The sequence below is a fragment of the Macrosteles quadrilineatus genome, unplaced genomic scaffold, assembly GCF_028750875.1.
Source record: "Macrosteles quadrilineatus isolate MER2022 unplaced genomic scaffold, UCM_ALF_1.0 Scaffold_9__3_contigs__length_116548681, whole genome shotgun sequence".
Lineage (NCBI taxonomy): Eukaryota > Metazoa > Arthropoda > Insecta > Hemiptera > Cicadellidae > Macrosteles > Macrosteles quadrilineatus.
Genome location: NW_026542602.1, coordinates 14,947,092 through 14,965,589, shown reverse-complemented (window position 1 = coordinate 14,965,589; position 18,498 = coordinate 14,947,092). Strand labels below are relative to the sequence as shown.

At 34.3% G+C, this 18,498-nt stretch overlaps 1 protein-coding gene across 1 annotated transcript; it reads right to left on the bottom strand.

Moving 5' to 3' along the window:
* Window positions 1-7,011: 7,011 nt before the first annotated feature.
* LOC129003072 (cuticle protein 16.5-like) lies at window positions 7,012-9,650 on the bottom strand. The gene is made up of 2 exons (XM_054431292.1): window positions 9,629-9,650; window positions 7,012-7,818 (listed from the first exon to the last, which is right to left on the bottom strand). The coding sequence occupies exons 1-2, from the start codon at window positions 9,638-9,640 to the stop codon at window positions 7,096-7,098; spliced, it is 735 nt and encodes a 244-aa protein (XP_054287267.1). The 5' UTR covers window positions 9,641-9,650; the 3' UTR covers window positions 7,012-7,095.
* Window positions 9,651-18,498: the final 8,848 nt, after the last annotated feature.

The window sequence follows — 18,498 nt, the reverse complement described above, 5'->3', positions numbered from 1 at the left end:
AAACCTAAAAACATTCAAATTTGAGTGTGTACAACCTTTCTGAAATAAACAAGGAGAAGTGTATTTTACAAAATCTAAGACATTACAAATTTATATTATACGAGGTGTTAGCCCGTCCTACGTACGGGAATTCAGTAGTCAGTTAAAACCGTGTACAATTCAGATCGGCTAGTTTACATATATAAAGACAAAGTTTCTTGCAGTTTTAATGTGAAAAATCATCTTTTAAACAAATTTTGTGTGACCAAATATATTTTATTCCATCATAGGCCTATACGATATGCATTTTAAATCCGATAATTTTACAATAAAACAGCAATTCTGCAATTTTTACTATGTGAAAAGCGTTGAAGTGATATTTGCAGCCGATTCGCACAGACGCACACTGATTATAAATAGCCTACAGTATAGAGAGTAATAGTCAATTGAGAAGTGTGTAGACTTAGTCAAGGCTGCACTTTACTTTAGGTCCTACACTCGTTCGAATGAAAACATCGATCGATATGTGCCTATCGATTAATCAATTTTTTCATTCGATAGCATCGTTTGGTTACTTAGGTAAGGTTAACCTAACCTAACTAACCAAACGATATATCGAATAATCAATATTTTCATTCGAATTAGTGTAGGACCTAAAGTAAAGTGCAGCCCTAGTCAACGATACCACCTTCCATAGCATACCTGCCTCTTCCATAATTATTATCACCACAATACAACTACTATACACAATTTCCAGTAGGTCTGAATAGAAACAACCTAAAATAAAACGATAATATTTAATACAATTCACAGTACACATAATTTAACTTTAGTGTCCTAACATAAAAACTAATCGTCACACGTATCCTTTATATCAATTCAATTTCACAGCATTAATTGCTAAATAAATAAGCGTAAACAAAGAAAAGTAAAAACAATAACAATTTGTTTTGAAACAGCTGTTTGGTTCAAATGACATTCATTTGAAAAAAAGAACTGGTCACATGTAGCAGGAATATAAATACCCCCGCCGCAGCAAACCTGCAGACTTAGCGAATTTCCATCTGCCTGATTGGATTTAAACTAAAATTTCTCCTTAAAAATATCACATTTATTCCCTATTTTATAACAGAATTAGTTTAATGAGTACTTAGGTTTGCTGCAACAGGGAGGGTAAAAAAGTGTTTTTAATGTAAAATATTAAAGGTACTGTGGTTTAGTAAGAAATTAATGTATTTTCCAAATTTGATCAAAATATGTTCATAAACAAGCAAACTACAACAGTTGACTTATTCTCCATAAGAATAACATGGGAATTTTAAAATTACAATTTTTTTAAATTTTCTCCGTAACAATTAGGCGCATAATAACGCTTCAATATACTAAATTATTTGTTTTTTAAGCTCTACAAAATGGTTTAAAAATAAATTGTGAAATTTTGTGTTTTTAGGGTCAAAAATGGGAAAAACCTATTTTTACCCCATAAAACCCCCCATAAACCCCCGTTCCCATAGTCCGATCATGCTGGTTCGCGAACTCATTCAAGTTTATCCCGCCTTACACCTTCAAACCAAATTTTATCAAAATCGGTCAAAAATTACTCAAGTTATCGTGCGGATGGACACACACATATATATATATATATATATATATATAGATATATAAAAATTTGAACGAATGGTGTTTTTGGCCTCTGGGGACATCAAAATGAAAAAGTAAATCAGTCCCGGGCTTAGGTCTTACCATGAGACCTACGGTAATAGCTACTTCCCTATAGGGAAATTCGCTAAAAGTAAACACGCTAGTAAAGCTAATGACGTAATTGTCAATGTTTATTATCCATACCGCTATCAGTTCTATCATTGATAATTACCCACCCTCATTGAATAAATGTACATCGTAATTTCCCATATTAGTTAATTTAAACTACAATATATTCATAGTTGAAATAAAAGTGATATTTTCACGTTTGGGGGCGCTGATATAGGCGCTCCCAAACGTAACCACAACTGAACACGATTTCATAAAAGGATGGTTTGTCTAATTGCAGTATCCTAGGTCAATGTTGACGTTGTGTTCAATCTATGTCATCCATCTGTTTATCTTTGTATAAAACCCGGCTGAGGTTGTGGTGGCAATTTAAAATCGTGATTCCTGATTATTCTTGATCTTCTTTTTATGACATCAATATTTCCGGGCCTAATCCAAACAAAGTTAAAGCAGACAAACATTAATTGTAAACAAAAAGCTACCATGAAGAATTAAAACATCTAAACATTGTTATTTTTCTAATCTTTCCTTGAAAAGTGTAGCAGTAAAATAATTTGCATTTATCCTTTTTTATTAAGACTCGTGTACAGAGCCTCGATTTGTACTGTGGTTGAAATAATTTTGGTTAAAAATGTGGTTTAAACTGTGTAGTAGTATAATTATCACTACTAATCTTACTTATTTCCTATAATCAATGACAAAATAAGAGTAAATAAAATAACCTCGTAGTTCCATAGTTTATATTTAACCAGCTGTTGGTTAAACAAATTATATTGCTCTAAAAAAATCGAACATTACAAAGATTGCTTTAAAAAATAATTTGAACATCCTAGTATTTTACTATGTACTGTATATTTAATTAATCCGTCATCCTCTTACATAAGAATTGAACGTTTCAATGATTAGCATTACACATAGTATAAATAAGTCAACCCTAAGTATGTCTTTACATTTTTATCCAAATGCTGAATTTGTGACACAAAAGCTGAATGTTTACAGCTGTTATGTTAAGCAAATTATTTTATGCCAAAAGCTAGTTTAGAATCTTTGCGTCGGCTGCTAGACTTTTTCAAAATTAAAACTTAATTTCTAAAAAACTGGGGCCCTAAACTAAAATTATGGCTTCGACATTCCCTAGTTCTCAAAATTGTCTTTCTTTCAACACAAAAATCATGAAAATCCGTCGAGTGGTTGGTTCAGAATCGTGAAATAAAAAAACACTGTTTCGTTTTAATATTATAGATTATTTTTTAAACTCATATGCGAATAGGGATGGGTAGGGACGTTGTATAAGGCATCGATTAATTCAAACCATTATTTTAAAGTTACTAGGCTACTAGCCATATAAATATTTCGTTTCCACTCATGAGTTGCTTAGCAACAAAATAGTCCTAAGACTAAATGAATTGAAATATATAAAATTTCAGAAACACATTGCAAACATTTTCTTATGCGAACTGACCTTTTTTATGAAAACCTTTTTTTCTTGTTGAATTCCCTTAACATATAGGCTCAATTATATAAAAATAGTAAATAGAAAGGGACTCTAGTCAACACATATTGAGATAAAACCCACTCCATAAAATTCATTGAACTTTCACTTCGGTAGAATGCGTCTTTAGACCCAATCATTATCCCTACATGAATTATGAAGATTTTTTTTAAATCGTGGAATGAATTCATTATTTTGTTTTCATGGAAACAATGAGGTTAAGTTGTTGCTTACGTTTATAAAATTCTAATAGGCCTAAATGAACAGCCTATTGAAAAAATACATTATTGTTTAAGCTAATCTTGTATCACTGTCAATGATTAAACCATTAAACATTAAACAATGGATTTAGATATCTTTTTTACTTTGGCTTAAAGGTACTTTATACTCTAAATTCTGTTATGAATTGGCTCTCTATTCATAACCGTCCACATGTTTTAATCATAAGTCAACCTTCTAGCAAGTTATAAATGTTTACATGCATATGTATAACATATCTGCAAAATTACTTTTTACATTTTATGTATTCCAAATCCCCTGTCCTTTCCCGAAGCTCATTATAAGACCCCGAACGAATGTATAATCCCTGCTATTGTTACAGGCGGCTTATTAGCCTTTGTACAGTTGATCTGAGATGAGGACACCCTGTTAAACCCTTCCTCACGACTCCGTTGAGCAACAGTTACTAAACTGACCGCTAGCGCTAGCCTAGTTTGTGTTTCCGGGCCCAACGTCGTGTTTGCGAAGAAAAAAGCGAAATTGTGTAAAACCACGCAATGTAGCCATGTTCGGGTTTGGCAACGATAGTGTCTTCGTCACGTAGATGTTCAGAGGAAGGTCAATGTTGAATAGGGAGTGTTAAAATCTCGTAACAAAAATATTTATACAAAACTAATACAGGCTATTTAGCTCTTCTGAACAATTCCTTGGTGCAATTATTGACGTATTTTGCTAATAATGTAGCATAATAAGGTAGCACAATACATACGGACGAATGACTATAGTTTTGTAATGTGTGAAACTCGTTTTGAGCGCTAAGGAAGTTTTTATGGGAGAATAAGAGTTTGACTTGGTCATAAGGCTCAAGAACGGAAATGGATACTTTTTATTTCATGACTGTCATTTTTGAAGTAATTAGGTAAGATTCTCAGTGATAAATACATGAGGATAGTAAAGAACAAATACAACAAAATACCAGTATTTAAAAATGACAATAATTTTAATAAACCAAGTCCCGTAGTAAGAAAAATATGAAAAATTGAAAAAGGATTAACAGAAAGTAAGATATTCAACCCCACCAGTAACTACGATTGCTCATTTTATGAACCATGAGGTGGCCAACTATTGTTTACTTAGTTTTTTAATGATATTTAAATAAACCGTATTTATTTTATGTAATGGACGAACGCCATGTCGAAACATTTTCCATAACAATTGTTAGGCCAGCTGAGTACAGTGTAGTCACAGGGCTCACCTTCAAAAATGTAGGCCGCTAGTTCAATTCCATGGGATTACGATAATGAAGCTATGTTACAAAGAGTATATAGTAATCAGGGTTTTTGACGTTCCCTGAATAATATTGCAAATGGCGTAGAATGGGAGTATAAAAAATTAAAGCTATAACTTGACATCATTTAACATTTTAATTTAATTTAAAAACAATTTATAACTTTAAAAATGAAGTTTATTCTCTATTGTAAAATACAAGAATAGAATTCTAAAAGAAATCTTATAAACGTCAATTTAATCCAGTCCAGAAGAAAAGATTTAAGGTTTCTTCAGAAAAGAAAAGTCCCTGAAACAGTATTTTTGGAACTACGTTGTTTCTGGTCTATAAATAAAACTAGGTTGTAAAAAATACCCTGTAAATACCCTCAACTGATTCCACCATTCAGTTGGGATCGATCACTTAAAATACGGTATTTAAAGGCTTAAAAACTAACGTTATAAATATAGGTTTTATATTTTATATACTTTCCAATAGAATAGTGAATCCACTAATATACATATCCTTTGATAAACGCATTCCGTAGGTTTTCCTTTGCAAGAAATGTATTAACTTGAATCTGTTCCTAATTGTTACTGCCACGGATTCAAGAGTGTCTACTTTTTAGTCGGTGGGTAACTAAAGCATAACTGATAGAGTTGGTAACCACGCAGAAAGCTTTGAATACAATGACGTGGTAGCATACTACAAGGACAACGTAGAACACGACTGTAGTGATTAAGCCGACAGGGGACAAGGGATTCTTTAGCGGAGTTTGGGACCGCATTTAACAGCAACAATGGAACAGCTTAGGAGACTATCTTTGATAAATGTATAAATAGGATACAATTCGAGAATGTATGATGAAGCGAAGCTAACAGTCTTAAACCTAGACTGGGACGGGTGGCGTCGTCCTGTCCAGCTTCTAGGAGGTCACGCATTGTGGATCTTTATATGCATACACTGTGGCTGCGATACTCCCTGGTGTGGATTAACGTCCGCACGAGAGAGTAATACGACTTCCCGCAGTACTATCCTGATAATTAGACCAATTCGTATTTACCAAGGAAAAAATGGGGTTCGGATTCCACTATAAACTGTAGGTCCCTTAGTTGCCATTAGCTGTATGGGCTATTAATTAACAGCTGTGTCTAAGGAATGTCGGCCTTAGTCACTAACAAGACTACAAGATCGCGCCACTCATCTCCATTCATACTTGGCTTAAAATACCTACTATGTATGGTCGCCATTTCATTGAACAGTATACACAGAAATATATCAACTACTCATCATCATACTCACTTATTCATAAAACCTTTAAGTAGTTCCCACTACAAAGTGATTCAAAAGTATGTCACAGCGCTGATTGCCAGAACGATTCAACAACTACCAATCTGAAGTTGTCAATTTCCTCATAGAAACTGTTAATTATTACCTGAGCGAATGAATGTGACGGCGAGAATGTCAGTGAGGAGAACAATGCTGAAGGTATGTCAGAACCGCTCTGTGACGCGACCTGTCACTGTTACTCTGATGTAACTTTTCTTGCTAATAACGGTGACCAATGTGGAACAGATCTTTCAATGTCATCCTGTGTTAGGTGTCCAAAGTGATTTATTCATAATAGTGGTTGCCTCACTTCCCAATCGGTCAACTATATATTTTTGCTCGAGTTTACGCTAGTAGCCTTTTAAAATTTAAATTACTTCAAACACTTAAAAGGGAAAGCGTTCCAAGCCCATTTAAGTTTTGTGGATGAGCCGGGAATTGAACCCGTCCTTCCCGCATCAAAGTCCGAAACGCTGGTAACTAATAAGTTAGCAACACACCCAATTTGCTCGATACATGTTCAAAAATATATAGTTATCCATGGTTCTCATATATTTTCTTGATCCTATATATGTATGTTATAAATCTTAATATTTTTCTCCAAATTAAAGTATTACTGTTTAATATTTGTTGAAATCCAGTAATCTCTAATCGTAAATGAGCACAGCAAAAAGAAGATGACACGGTATAGCTAAATATTTTCTTTATCAGTCGTGAACAGCTCAACTTGCATCTTGGTCTATTCTAGGCTCTTTTAGGGCACCACACCATGTAAACAACACTAGCCTATGCTGGTATCTGAACGGGTTGAGATGGAAAATTCCTCCAAAAAAGAAATTGTATTTAGCACATTTTCCATTTCTTTGATCCGTATTCCTCTGATGGTGATAGGATTATAGACATTCAAGTTTATTCCCACTGACATTTGAATCCAGGTTAAAAACATCTCGTTGAATAACTGCAATAAATAAATAATTTATTCACAAACAAACATTTGTACAACACGAGATAAATGTCGTTCAACAACAGAATTCACCGCTTAGTGAATGTAAGTCTTGAGGGCAGAAGCGTAGCCGTAGGGGGCAGCGTAGCTGACAGCGGGCGCGTGGTAGGCAGCTGCGTAGCTGGGAGCGTAGCTGACAGACGGTGCATGGTATGCAGCAGCGTAGCTAGGGGCGTAGCTAACGGCAGGGGCATGGTAGGCTGCGGCGTAACTGGGAGCGTAGCTAACAGCTGGAGCGGCGTATGAGACTACGGGGGCAGCTTTGACTACAGGTGCGGCGTAGCTTACAGCAGGCGCAGCGTAGGAAACGACCGGAGCTGCCTTGACTACAGGGGCGGCGACTACGGGTGCGTGGTAGGCTGCAGTGTAAGCAGGGGCGTAGCTAGAAGAAACTCGGTAGGAGTTGGAATAGGAGGTGGCGGCAGGAGCGTAACTTACAACAGGGGCAGCTTTGACTACCGGGGCGGCATAGGACACAACTGGCGCGGCTTTGACCACTGGGGCGGCGTAGCTTACTGCGGGTGCAGCGTAGCTTACTGCAGGTGCGGCGTAGCTCACAGCAGGGGCAGCATAGGAGACTACAGGTGCAGCTTTGACTACTGGGGCGGCGTAGCTCACTGCAGGGGCATGGTAGCTGACGGCTGGGGCAGCGTAGCTCACGGCAGGAGCGGCCACTACGGGGGCGGGGGCGTAGGAGAGAGCGCCGTAAGAGCCGACGTATCCGGCGGATACCGCGGACAGCAGCAGAGGGAGGACAGTCTGAAAAAAGATATTTAGTAAATACAAAAGTTTACTCAAAACATTTTACTACACTTAAAACAAATCTAGCAACGTTGCATTGCATTAAAAAAATCATATGGGAACATGACCCCACAGTTCCTGTGATTACCAGTTGCGACTCAGTGTATTTTAATCAAAATATGAGGTAAGGTTGAGTGAATAATGGAGTGATATGCTTTGCTAAGACCAGCTGTTTCTGTAGACAAGACCATTTGCCATTTTATTAAAGGCCTTATGATAAAGGACATTAGGGTCCAGTTTCATCAAAAACTCTTGAAATTTCTCGGGATCTAACTGTCAACTTTGTCACTGGAAGACTCGCATAATAAGCACTATAGCAGAGGAATCCACTATTCCTCAACAATAGACTTCTCATACGTATCAGAATTTAAAAGCTTTTTGAATACTGCATGACACGCAAATTTTAAAAATTGGGTATCTACGGTTTGATTTTTACATTTTGGATTATAGACTCCATACTCTTTTCATAATACTTTATAATGGAAACTTGTTGTGATAAAGTGCCTATAAAAAATAACGACAAATGGTATCAGGAATAAACATTATTCATCATTCCTATAAAATATTCTTACGAACAATAAGAAACTCTGTTTAAACTATAGTTTAACACTTTCAGTAGTAATTAAAGTAATAAAGTAGTTTAGAGTTATCATCTTGTAAGTAATCTTTAGTAGCATCCAAACCACTTTCAAGTAAAAGGTTCATGACTTTTTTAATAAGTTCTGCTTATTATATATCACACCAGTTAGTTGTTAGATTATATGATTATGGACTGAAAATGATATGACATACTTATTGTGTAATGTTTGTCATATAAACACTATTATTCATGTATCATATTCAATGTAGGGCATAAAATAATCCCTCCCTTATAATGTAGCCAGTAGTATTTAGAATTTGATAATATTTATATTGTATCTTTAAGTAAGTAAATATTCTAGTTATGACTTAAGGTCAAAGTAAACATTACTATAACAGCACTTATCAATGATAAATTACAGGTAAATTAAGGGATATCTTTTTTAATACAGTGATTATAACATTAGTTTTCTATTTTGGTCAACCAACAAGTATAACCGAAAATTCTTAAAATTATTTAACATCGAATAGAGATAGATTTCCTTGAAAGTTCCAAATTATTATAGACAGCTACCAAGAAGACGATGTCAATTTAAAGTTTGAATTAAAAGTTCGAACATAATTGTTATAAAATCTTCCTCAGTACATTGAACAATAGGCTTTGACCTGCTCTTTGCTGTGATCGTTATAGAAGTATGACTATCACATAGCCCTCTATCTAACATTTAACATCTAACATTGGGATACTTGAAACCTAAAACATATTTATTTATCTGTATGCCTACGTTAGCATGATAGTGATAGCACCGTTGTTATATTTATTAAAAATTTTGTAAGATCTTTTGATGCAGTATGATAAGTTACTAAACTTGATCCTCCAAACCAAGCTAGGAAATTCCTTGCAGTTGCGAAAAAGCCACGGTTAAACAATAATACGGAAAATTTCTAAAAATAAATCAACTGTTCTGCTAATGCTGAACCAGACGCTAATGCAAGATGAACTGTTACGCCTTAAAATAGATACGTTTTAAGAGATTGAAAAATATGATTATATTCACACATTATGACACTTCTAACACACTTCTAACGGCGATAAACCACAACAAAAAAACTCTCTTTCCTAAAACAAAAACCCATACAAAGCATAAAAAAATCACAAACGCCGGAGAACCTATAGTAGAGTACTCACCAGTAAGAGCATGGTGACAGATGTCATGTGGTAGATCCAGGAAGGTATATATAGTGTCCACCAGGGACGTACCTTATACAGAGGTGGTCCACGACACAGAGACCTTGCTAGGGTATGTGGAGCACGGCCTAGCGCGGTGGCATCTTCCCAACGCCCTAACTGGGATATCGGCGGAGTTTCGTCAGATAAAAAAATAGTTGATTGCTGTAATAGTGTGTTAAAGTCTCGAATAGTTACTTCTATCGGGAAAGAAGTTAGAAATACTTTTATTTTTTGTTTGGGTGGAGTTTTTGCTAGGTGCTTTTTGTCGGGGGGTTTAAAAAGAACTGTCTAAACGCTGGGTTTTTATAGCATCGATTAATTTTATGTATTGAGCCCAGTGACAAATTAAAATTTGGCTCGAGCTTGAAGGCAATAAAACTCTGTAATTTGAAGTTCGTTATAAATATCATTGATTTCCCATGTTTAAACCAGCTGCATCTTGCTCTACCCAACATTCACTCTTAGAAAATCTATTCAAAATCATCACTGTTTACATTGCACATTGTTAAATTTACACTGCCAACGAACCTTCTGCAGGCAAAGTTTGACCATCAACCACCAGGAACTCTTTGGCAAACGACATGCAAAGCAAATTCAGATTATCAGAGTAGGTACGCTATTATACAACTGAGGTGACAACTACTAGCGTTGCACAACAGTGTACAGAGTTTATCATAATTGACAGGATTATGACACGGTGATCTTTCAATCCCACGTATGTAGCGCAGTTGGAAAAACCTGTAATTACAAACGCGGAGTTGGAGTACTTTGGCTAGAGGCAACTTTTTGACCTTGAAAATGTGCGTAGAAGATAACCTTACTGGTTATTTAAAAAATTATCATGAATTTAGTAACGCAAACACAAGTTCCATTATCATTTCTTTAAAATAATGCCACTATCTTAGCCATAAGTGATTCAAGCATAGTTGCATCATTTTAGTCATCGTTCCAATTGCATTTTGTTTGACAAACTGGTCCAAGTCAAACTTGGTAGTCAAACTTTATATATAATTTACTTACAACTGTAGGTCAGTGCACCTTTCTAGTGCTAAACAAAGATAATCAATTAGACTTCTAATAATTCAGCTATAGAAGTAATTTACTTGACAAAGAATTGCGCAAACTTTATGGGATGAAACTTTATTTTCAATGAGAATCCACTATTTTACCGTAGCATTTTAAGTCCCTGTGGCTTCTTATTCCTTTAGTAATGTCGAAAATTTAATTTTATCCTCTTTTTTTCTCTTAAAAGTCTTTTCTTAGAAACATATGTGCATTGTAATATTGAATTCTTCCCTATATAGTTTGAAAACATATGTTGTATTTAAAAGGTAAATAAACCAGTCTTGTTCTCTTGTAAGCATGATAAAAGTGTGATTTTCTCTATCTCTTTCTCTCTCACTCATGTTATTTAAATTTTAAACATATTTATTACTCAACATTATCCCTCTGGTCCTTCTTATTACTCTTTATCATTTTATTCTCTCATATATCAATCATTAACAACTTTATTTTATTAAAAAAAAAAAATTTTACTTCCATAAAAATGCTTCCCCTGCAACCATCTAAGGATGGTCACATTCGTCAAGTTTCCGAGAATGTTTACAGTTATTTTGTAAGGTGTCCTTATTACACTTAATAGTAAAAAGTCTTTTAAACGGAAATTAATTAGTTCTAGAACTAAGCAGGAATGTACTTAATGTCTACTCTTGAATAAAATCTGTGAGATTTGGTATATATCTTATATTTGCTCGAATGAGTTTGTATTGATTGCTATACACGATCTATAGTAAGTAGATTAAAGTACATTAAAGTTCTTCTATTAATGTTTATCTCGAGTTCCTTAAAACACAAATAATTAGTCCATTCCGTTGTACAAACACAATAACCAGAGTGTCTTGGATATTTGTACCCGCCAAGCCATACAGGGTAAATAAATACAAGTATCTTGCGGTGAAAATTTATTTAAAATTGAGACGGGAAAACAACATAAGTCTAAGTTTCTTAAAGGGAAAATTAAGAAAAAATTATATATTTTTTATCAGCTGGAATATATTTTAAATGACTCACATATCAAAAGTATATATTATGCTTACGTATAATTTCAGTTACAATATGGTTTAATTGCACGTGGAGGTATTTTTCAATCAATATTTGGTTCATTATTCTTAGTAGAAAAATGGCATTCAAAGCAATGTCTTAAAAGAAAAATCATCTCCCACCGATATATTGTTTAAAGAATCCGGGTTTTTATTAATTAGACAACTATACATACAAACTTATGAACATTCACTTAACTAAATTCAGATTTAACAATTACACCAACCATACATGGATATTTTATGACACGTAGAGCAGTAGAGACAGTGCTTTACAGAGACAATGAAAAACAATCCGCAGTACCTACAGGAATATTGCAGGCATTGCGCTGACTGTAGGCACTCCAATGGATGGATTTACGAGGCTAATATAGATTTAAAATAATGTCTAGCATCATTTATCCCAAAAAATTAAAATCATTAAGTAAAAGTATGTTAACACTCGATGACCTCTTATACTTTAATACTATTACAATTGTGCAAGAAAAAATACTGTTGCTCAGGACAGCTTATAAAGATTTGTTCCAAAAAGTTTTAAGGTTTTTCCTATTTAAATGCTTGGATAATTTAATATTTTTAGTAAATTATTTCATGTCTTAAAATTATTTTTGTTATTGTTTAAAATTTGGTTTTTGATTTTTTCCAGGAAGTATCCTGTGTAAACAGTATCCTTATTATTACTATTTTATTATTGATTTTCTATAACTAGATACTATGGTTGTTGACTCAGGAAAAGAGAAAATCGATTGCATTTTTACGTTAATCAACTTTTTGATGTTATAATTTTCTTCTAAATAAAAAATTACGGCGAATCTATGAAGTTAAATCAATTCATTTAACATAATTTTTTTTTTCAAATTTTCTTTGTCTGAAAGCAGTTGGGTTAACGGTGAAACATACATACCCCTTACCAGTGTTATATATTACATAGTATTATCACTGTAAAATATTATATATAATCACTGTTATATATTGGGTGTTATCAGTGATAACAGTGATATATTCGACTGTAACTAACGCAATCTTAATCCAAGCCTTCATTTTTTCAAAGTAAAATATGTTAAGTAAATTGTTTGGTTAAGATTATAAAAATGCAGAGGCCTTTGTCTGAGCTTATTTATGAACAATGGAATCACTCGCTTTTGGAATCAAATAACAATTTGAAGTTGTTATTCTTGGGTTTTCAGTTTCACTTGACCTATTTCCCCTCCAAAAACCTCCACCAATGAGAAGGTTTATTTTACCTCCAATAAAAAAAAAAAACAACTTTCCTTGCATACTCTGCCATATGTTCACAGTCATCTCGTAAAACATAATAAAGTTAATAAAATCTAACTACGGTAAACTATGGTTTCAATTTACATTGCTTCTAAGGGTGAAACTAAATAAGAATCTAAATTGTTTTCCTGTATCCCTTGCGATATATCACGAATACATAATTAAGTTTCTTTGTGAATTTTATTTTATTCTTATCATTTATCCATTTATCGAGTCGAAAAACAATTTAGTATTCAAGTTTACCAAGATTACCAACAAGGCTTATATATTGATAATTATGGATTTGCAGTGAAAGAAATGCACTGAGGCCAACAAAGTTCGTTGCACCTCCACCTTTGCTCCGATGCTTTCTAGATCACGCACTACAGCTACAATTCCTCAGCATGTCTTCAGCACTTTGGGTACATCTGCATTTCTAGCTGGTAGCTGTTAACAAACTTAACCCTCTTAGAGAAAACCTGGTTACACTAGGTTTGTAGACAAGTCCTTCCAATTGCCCCTGGCACAATTGGTAGTATATTTCTTGTGTACCACAATTAATTTTAAGACTCAATTTTCACAACGACGTACAATTTTGTGTATTTTAAGGTTGAAATGGGTGGACGATGAAAGTTGATTCGTAAGAACATAGCGTTGTTACCTATTAAAATGAGCTGGTTATATAGCTAAGGGAATTTAGTAAATGCACAATAACCAATTAAGTATAGCTGGGTTCATTTTGAACCATTAATAAGGCTCTGATATTTTTTGGGATACAACCGGCGACTTTGTCAATGTTATATATGCACTGTCCTCAGCTAAAACCACGACTGCTACTAAACCGTATTATATTGACATGGTAACGTGCAAACAATCTTGATGACTTTTTTTATCTTGGCCATAAAGATAAAAGAAAGAGTACTGCTGGTGTGCAGCTGAAATGAAAATAGGCAAAGTAAGGGTCATATCGGGCAGCCATTCTGATAACCTACTAGCAGTATGACTACTCAGTATGGGACAACGTACAATATCAGATTCACGTAACAATCGAAGTGATATAGGCCTATAGGTTCACAACACAATCTAAGTGATAGTGGAATAGGGTTTAGCCCTTCGCAAACACGTAACTATATCTTACCACAGTGCTTACATCCTGCAGAGACTATTACATTCTCAGGGTTTGGAACAGCCTGTGTTAACGAACGCAGGAAATCATACTCCTTTCCTTTACTATCGCAACCCATCGATAAATCTATCACAGAAAGACTATTTAAAACACCAACGCAAAACGTTGCCAGGATTTAATAATCGTGAAGAGCAGTTCCACCGGTTTAGATGTTTGACCTACCTTACATCACACGTCGTTGGATGTTGAAAGTGGTTCTTAAGTCTAGAGGATGATGCATTGTATGTTACTCAAAGTGAATGATGAATTGTATCTAAAAATATAAATTGTGTTAAGAATCAGTTTTATTTGATTGTGCCCTTGTCTTGCGCACGCAAACAACGACATTCGTCATTTGGACAGAATGTCACCCAACAAGAGAATGCAAAGTATCGATGATTACTGCAAACAAATAGCACACGAAGCAATAAAATAAACATGTAATTAGTAAAATTTTCAAAATATGAACAATAGGGCATACACACAAAGGAGATTAAGATAACTGAAATGTATTTAAGATGTAAAAGCTTAGCTACTTCTATTGAATAATTAAATAATTACATTGAATAATTTAGAGTGTTAATAAAATCGTACCATGAATTAGCACCTTGCTAGTGTGTATTTAGCCATCTGAAGTAAAATTAAAATTATATGAAGCCTCAAGAACCTTTTTAAATCTGACGAAAAAAATTGAAAATCTTTTGCCTAGTTAATATTTTGAAAAAATAATCGGTAACCTGCAACATAATAACCCTTAATTTTTTTCCTTAGAATCAGCCCTTCACGTTGCTATCCGTCAAAACATGCCCGGACACCAATTGAAATGAAATAAATATCCACCACAATACATAATACGATATAAATTAATTTCGTCATCAGTTGGCCAGCCTGCTACGCCCAAACAGCTGTTCCAGATCACCGCCCACCTGCATCAGCTGATCGTGACTCCCGCGGTTTTTCCCGGCTGCAATCCCCAAATCCATCACAAGTTGGCGGTCCACGCCCTTACTTATGACTGACGTAACTTAGCTCTGTCTCCCGCGTTGTCTTAATGTCAACGGAGATGTAGTGTTGGTTATGGCATTCTGTGAACATGCCTAAGATAGTGTGCGAGTTGTGCAATCTTCGCCAGTGAGAACTGTGAACAAGTAGAACTTTGCGATCGTTTGGAGTAAACAATCAACAACTTATAAAGTACTGTTTAGTTCTCAGGATGGCCTAATTAGTCAATCGAGAAAATCACTAATCAATGGGTAATACCTACCTTGGATACCTTGAAATGTATACTGAAAAGTGAACAGGAGAAAGGGATTTATTGTATGCAGGGTGGCTGAAAAGTTGTTTACAACCCCCTTTAACATTTTAACTATTTGAGATACTGGAAATTCGGTTTGCGGCAACCTTCTTAGATATGAGGGGCTACAATGATGATGGTTAATCTCTTGCCTTTAGGTGTGTGGGGGTAGGTGGTAGCTTAAAATGTTCAAATTTGAAGTATAGTCGACTTTCATATAATTTTACAGGTCTTCATGAAACCAAACAATTGACCCAAAGAAAATAAAAATCGGATATGCTAATAATAAAACGACAACCAAACATAACTTTTAATAAACCACACTAAACAACATTGTAGTGTGGCGATAAAAAATATAATTAATATTTTTTTATTAACTGTCAATTTGTTCAATTTATTGATGGTAAAATCTGTGTGGTTAATTAATAAACATTACGTACAAAATCCCCCCCCCCCAATAACTGCTGTTATCAGTAATTTTTATCTGTTTTCCGAGGAATCAATTAGGACGCCACTTTGTTAGTGGATCGATTTATTTTATTCATATCAATTGTTTAGTTTTATCATGATCTGTAAAATGATATGAAAGTCGACTATACTTCCTATTTAAAAACTTTAAGGTACCCCTAAAGATAAAATTTTTTAAATCCAATCATCATCATTGTAGCCCCTCATAACTAAGAAGGTTGCCATAAACAGATTTCAAATATCTCAAGTAGTTATAAAAGTTAAGGGGGGTGTAAGTTACTTTTCAGCCATTGCTATACACTTATAGGCTAATCACGGTTTATTGTGCATGAAAATTTTAAATTTTTAGTAAATTATCAAACGAAATTTTTTAAACTAACGTACAATAGTAATTTTTGTGGGAGCTGTATCAATACTAAAAACAACTCTAATTTTCGTATTAACCATTGAGTTTTTATAAAACTAAATGATTTAATTAGTGTTTAACATGTTTAAATCTGAAAAATGAGGAGATTATACTGCGTCTAGTGTATTTACAAGGTAACATACCGTTACCCAGAAGTGTCAAGTTTGGTCCAAGGTTGAGGAGGGCAAAGTCCTGAAATAGCCAAAGTAGGCTCATCGCCATCGGTCATCGCCCACTGAAACTGCGGGATAACCTCACGTCTTGTAACTTTAACTCTATTTCATAGTCAAGTAATCTGCGAGAAACCCTCCAACAGTTCTTTCAAAGAATCTTTACTTGAAAATAGTTCTTTTAAAGTATAAATTCGTTAAAAGAATCACGTTTTTATCTTACGGTCACATTTAACAATGTATGTAAGCAAGTGAATTAAAAGTTAAGTCCAGATGTGAAATAAGCTATTGTAATGCCATGAATCCAACAAACTGAAACGAATAAAAAATGTTAATATATGTCATAATGTCGCTGAACACTGTATTGTTTTTGTAGGAACATTCCTGTAGGCTGTCATATTCATTAAACTATTGTTTTCCTTTCGTAGTTTGAACTCTGCTAAATCAATTAACTATTTGTCTACGGGTCTTTAGATCCACAAATCTACGTAAAAGTTCACCACAGTGAATGTTATTATTATTTTAACATTCTAGACATAACACTAAAAAGTATAATTACACAATAATTAATTAATTAATAATAGAAAAATCCCTGGTTTTTTATGGTATACATAGAAGATTTTACTCTCAAATAAGTATCTCAAATAAGTACGGCTGCGGCACTGGTTTTAAGGTGTAACACGATCACCTGTACTAATGTAAAATACCCCCGCCGCTGCAAACCTGCAGACTAAGCGAATTTCCATTTGACTGATTGGATTTACACTGAAATGTCTACTTAAAAATAATAACATTTATTCCCGATATAAATAGAATTAGTTTAACAAGTACTTAGGTTTGCTGGATCAGGGATGGTAAAATTTTTTTTTATGTTAGTAGTTAGTAAGAAATAAAAACAGTTTCCAAATTTGATCAAAATATGTTCATAAACAATCAAACTACAACAGTTTACTTATTCTCCATAAGAATAACATGGGAATTTTAAATTTACAATTTTTTAAAAATTTTCTTCGTAACCATTAGGCGCATAATAACGCTTCAATATATTAAATTATTTGTTTTTTTAAGCTCTACAAAATAGTTTGGAAAGAAATTGCTAAATTTCATGTTTTTTGGGTCAAAAATGGGAAAACCTATTATTACCCCATAAAACCCCCCGTAAACCCCCGTTCCCATGGTCCGATCATGCTGGATCGCGAACTCGTTCAAATAAACCTAGGTTTACACGTTTGTACCAAATTTCATCAAAATCGGATCATTTTTGCTCGAGTTATCTTGCTAACGGACACACACACACACACACACACACACACACACATATATATATATATATATATATATGAATTTGAACAGATGGTGTTTTTGGCCTCTAGGGACCTCAAAACAAAAAAAAATCGGTCCCGCGTCCAGGTCTTACCATGAGTACTACGGTAATAGCTTATTCCCTATATGGGAAATTCGCTAAAAGATCTGCTGTTCATGACTTCTAGCTTTTCTTATGCACTTTCTACGATATACCTTTGTTTCTACCACTTTCCAGGAATCCATAATTTTGACCCACAGAATCACACAAAATTAAATACATGTGGTAACTCTTCTAGAAGTTAAATACCTATAGTTGCCAACGTAATCCTTGGTCGTCTGGATAGCGACCGGTTTCGACACTCAAGGTGTCATTGCCAAGCCAGACGTGCTGTCGCTCCTAAAAGGTTGTCAAAAAGTCTTTAAAACATATAAACCAGACATAAACGAACATATAAGTAAATAATAACCTATGGCCATAAAACTAAAGATTACGTTATCCAGCCCACGTTTGGCAACAAAAGGTACGGTATATAATCTCTAGAATAGTGGCTGTGATCCAAAGGCAACACATAAAAAAATAAATGTAATAAAATAATAAAATATATTCAATTCAATTTTCATAGATTATCTTTACGGTGTACCGTTATAGTAATTTCTTGTTGCC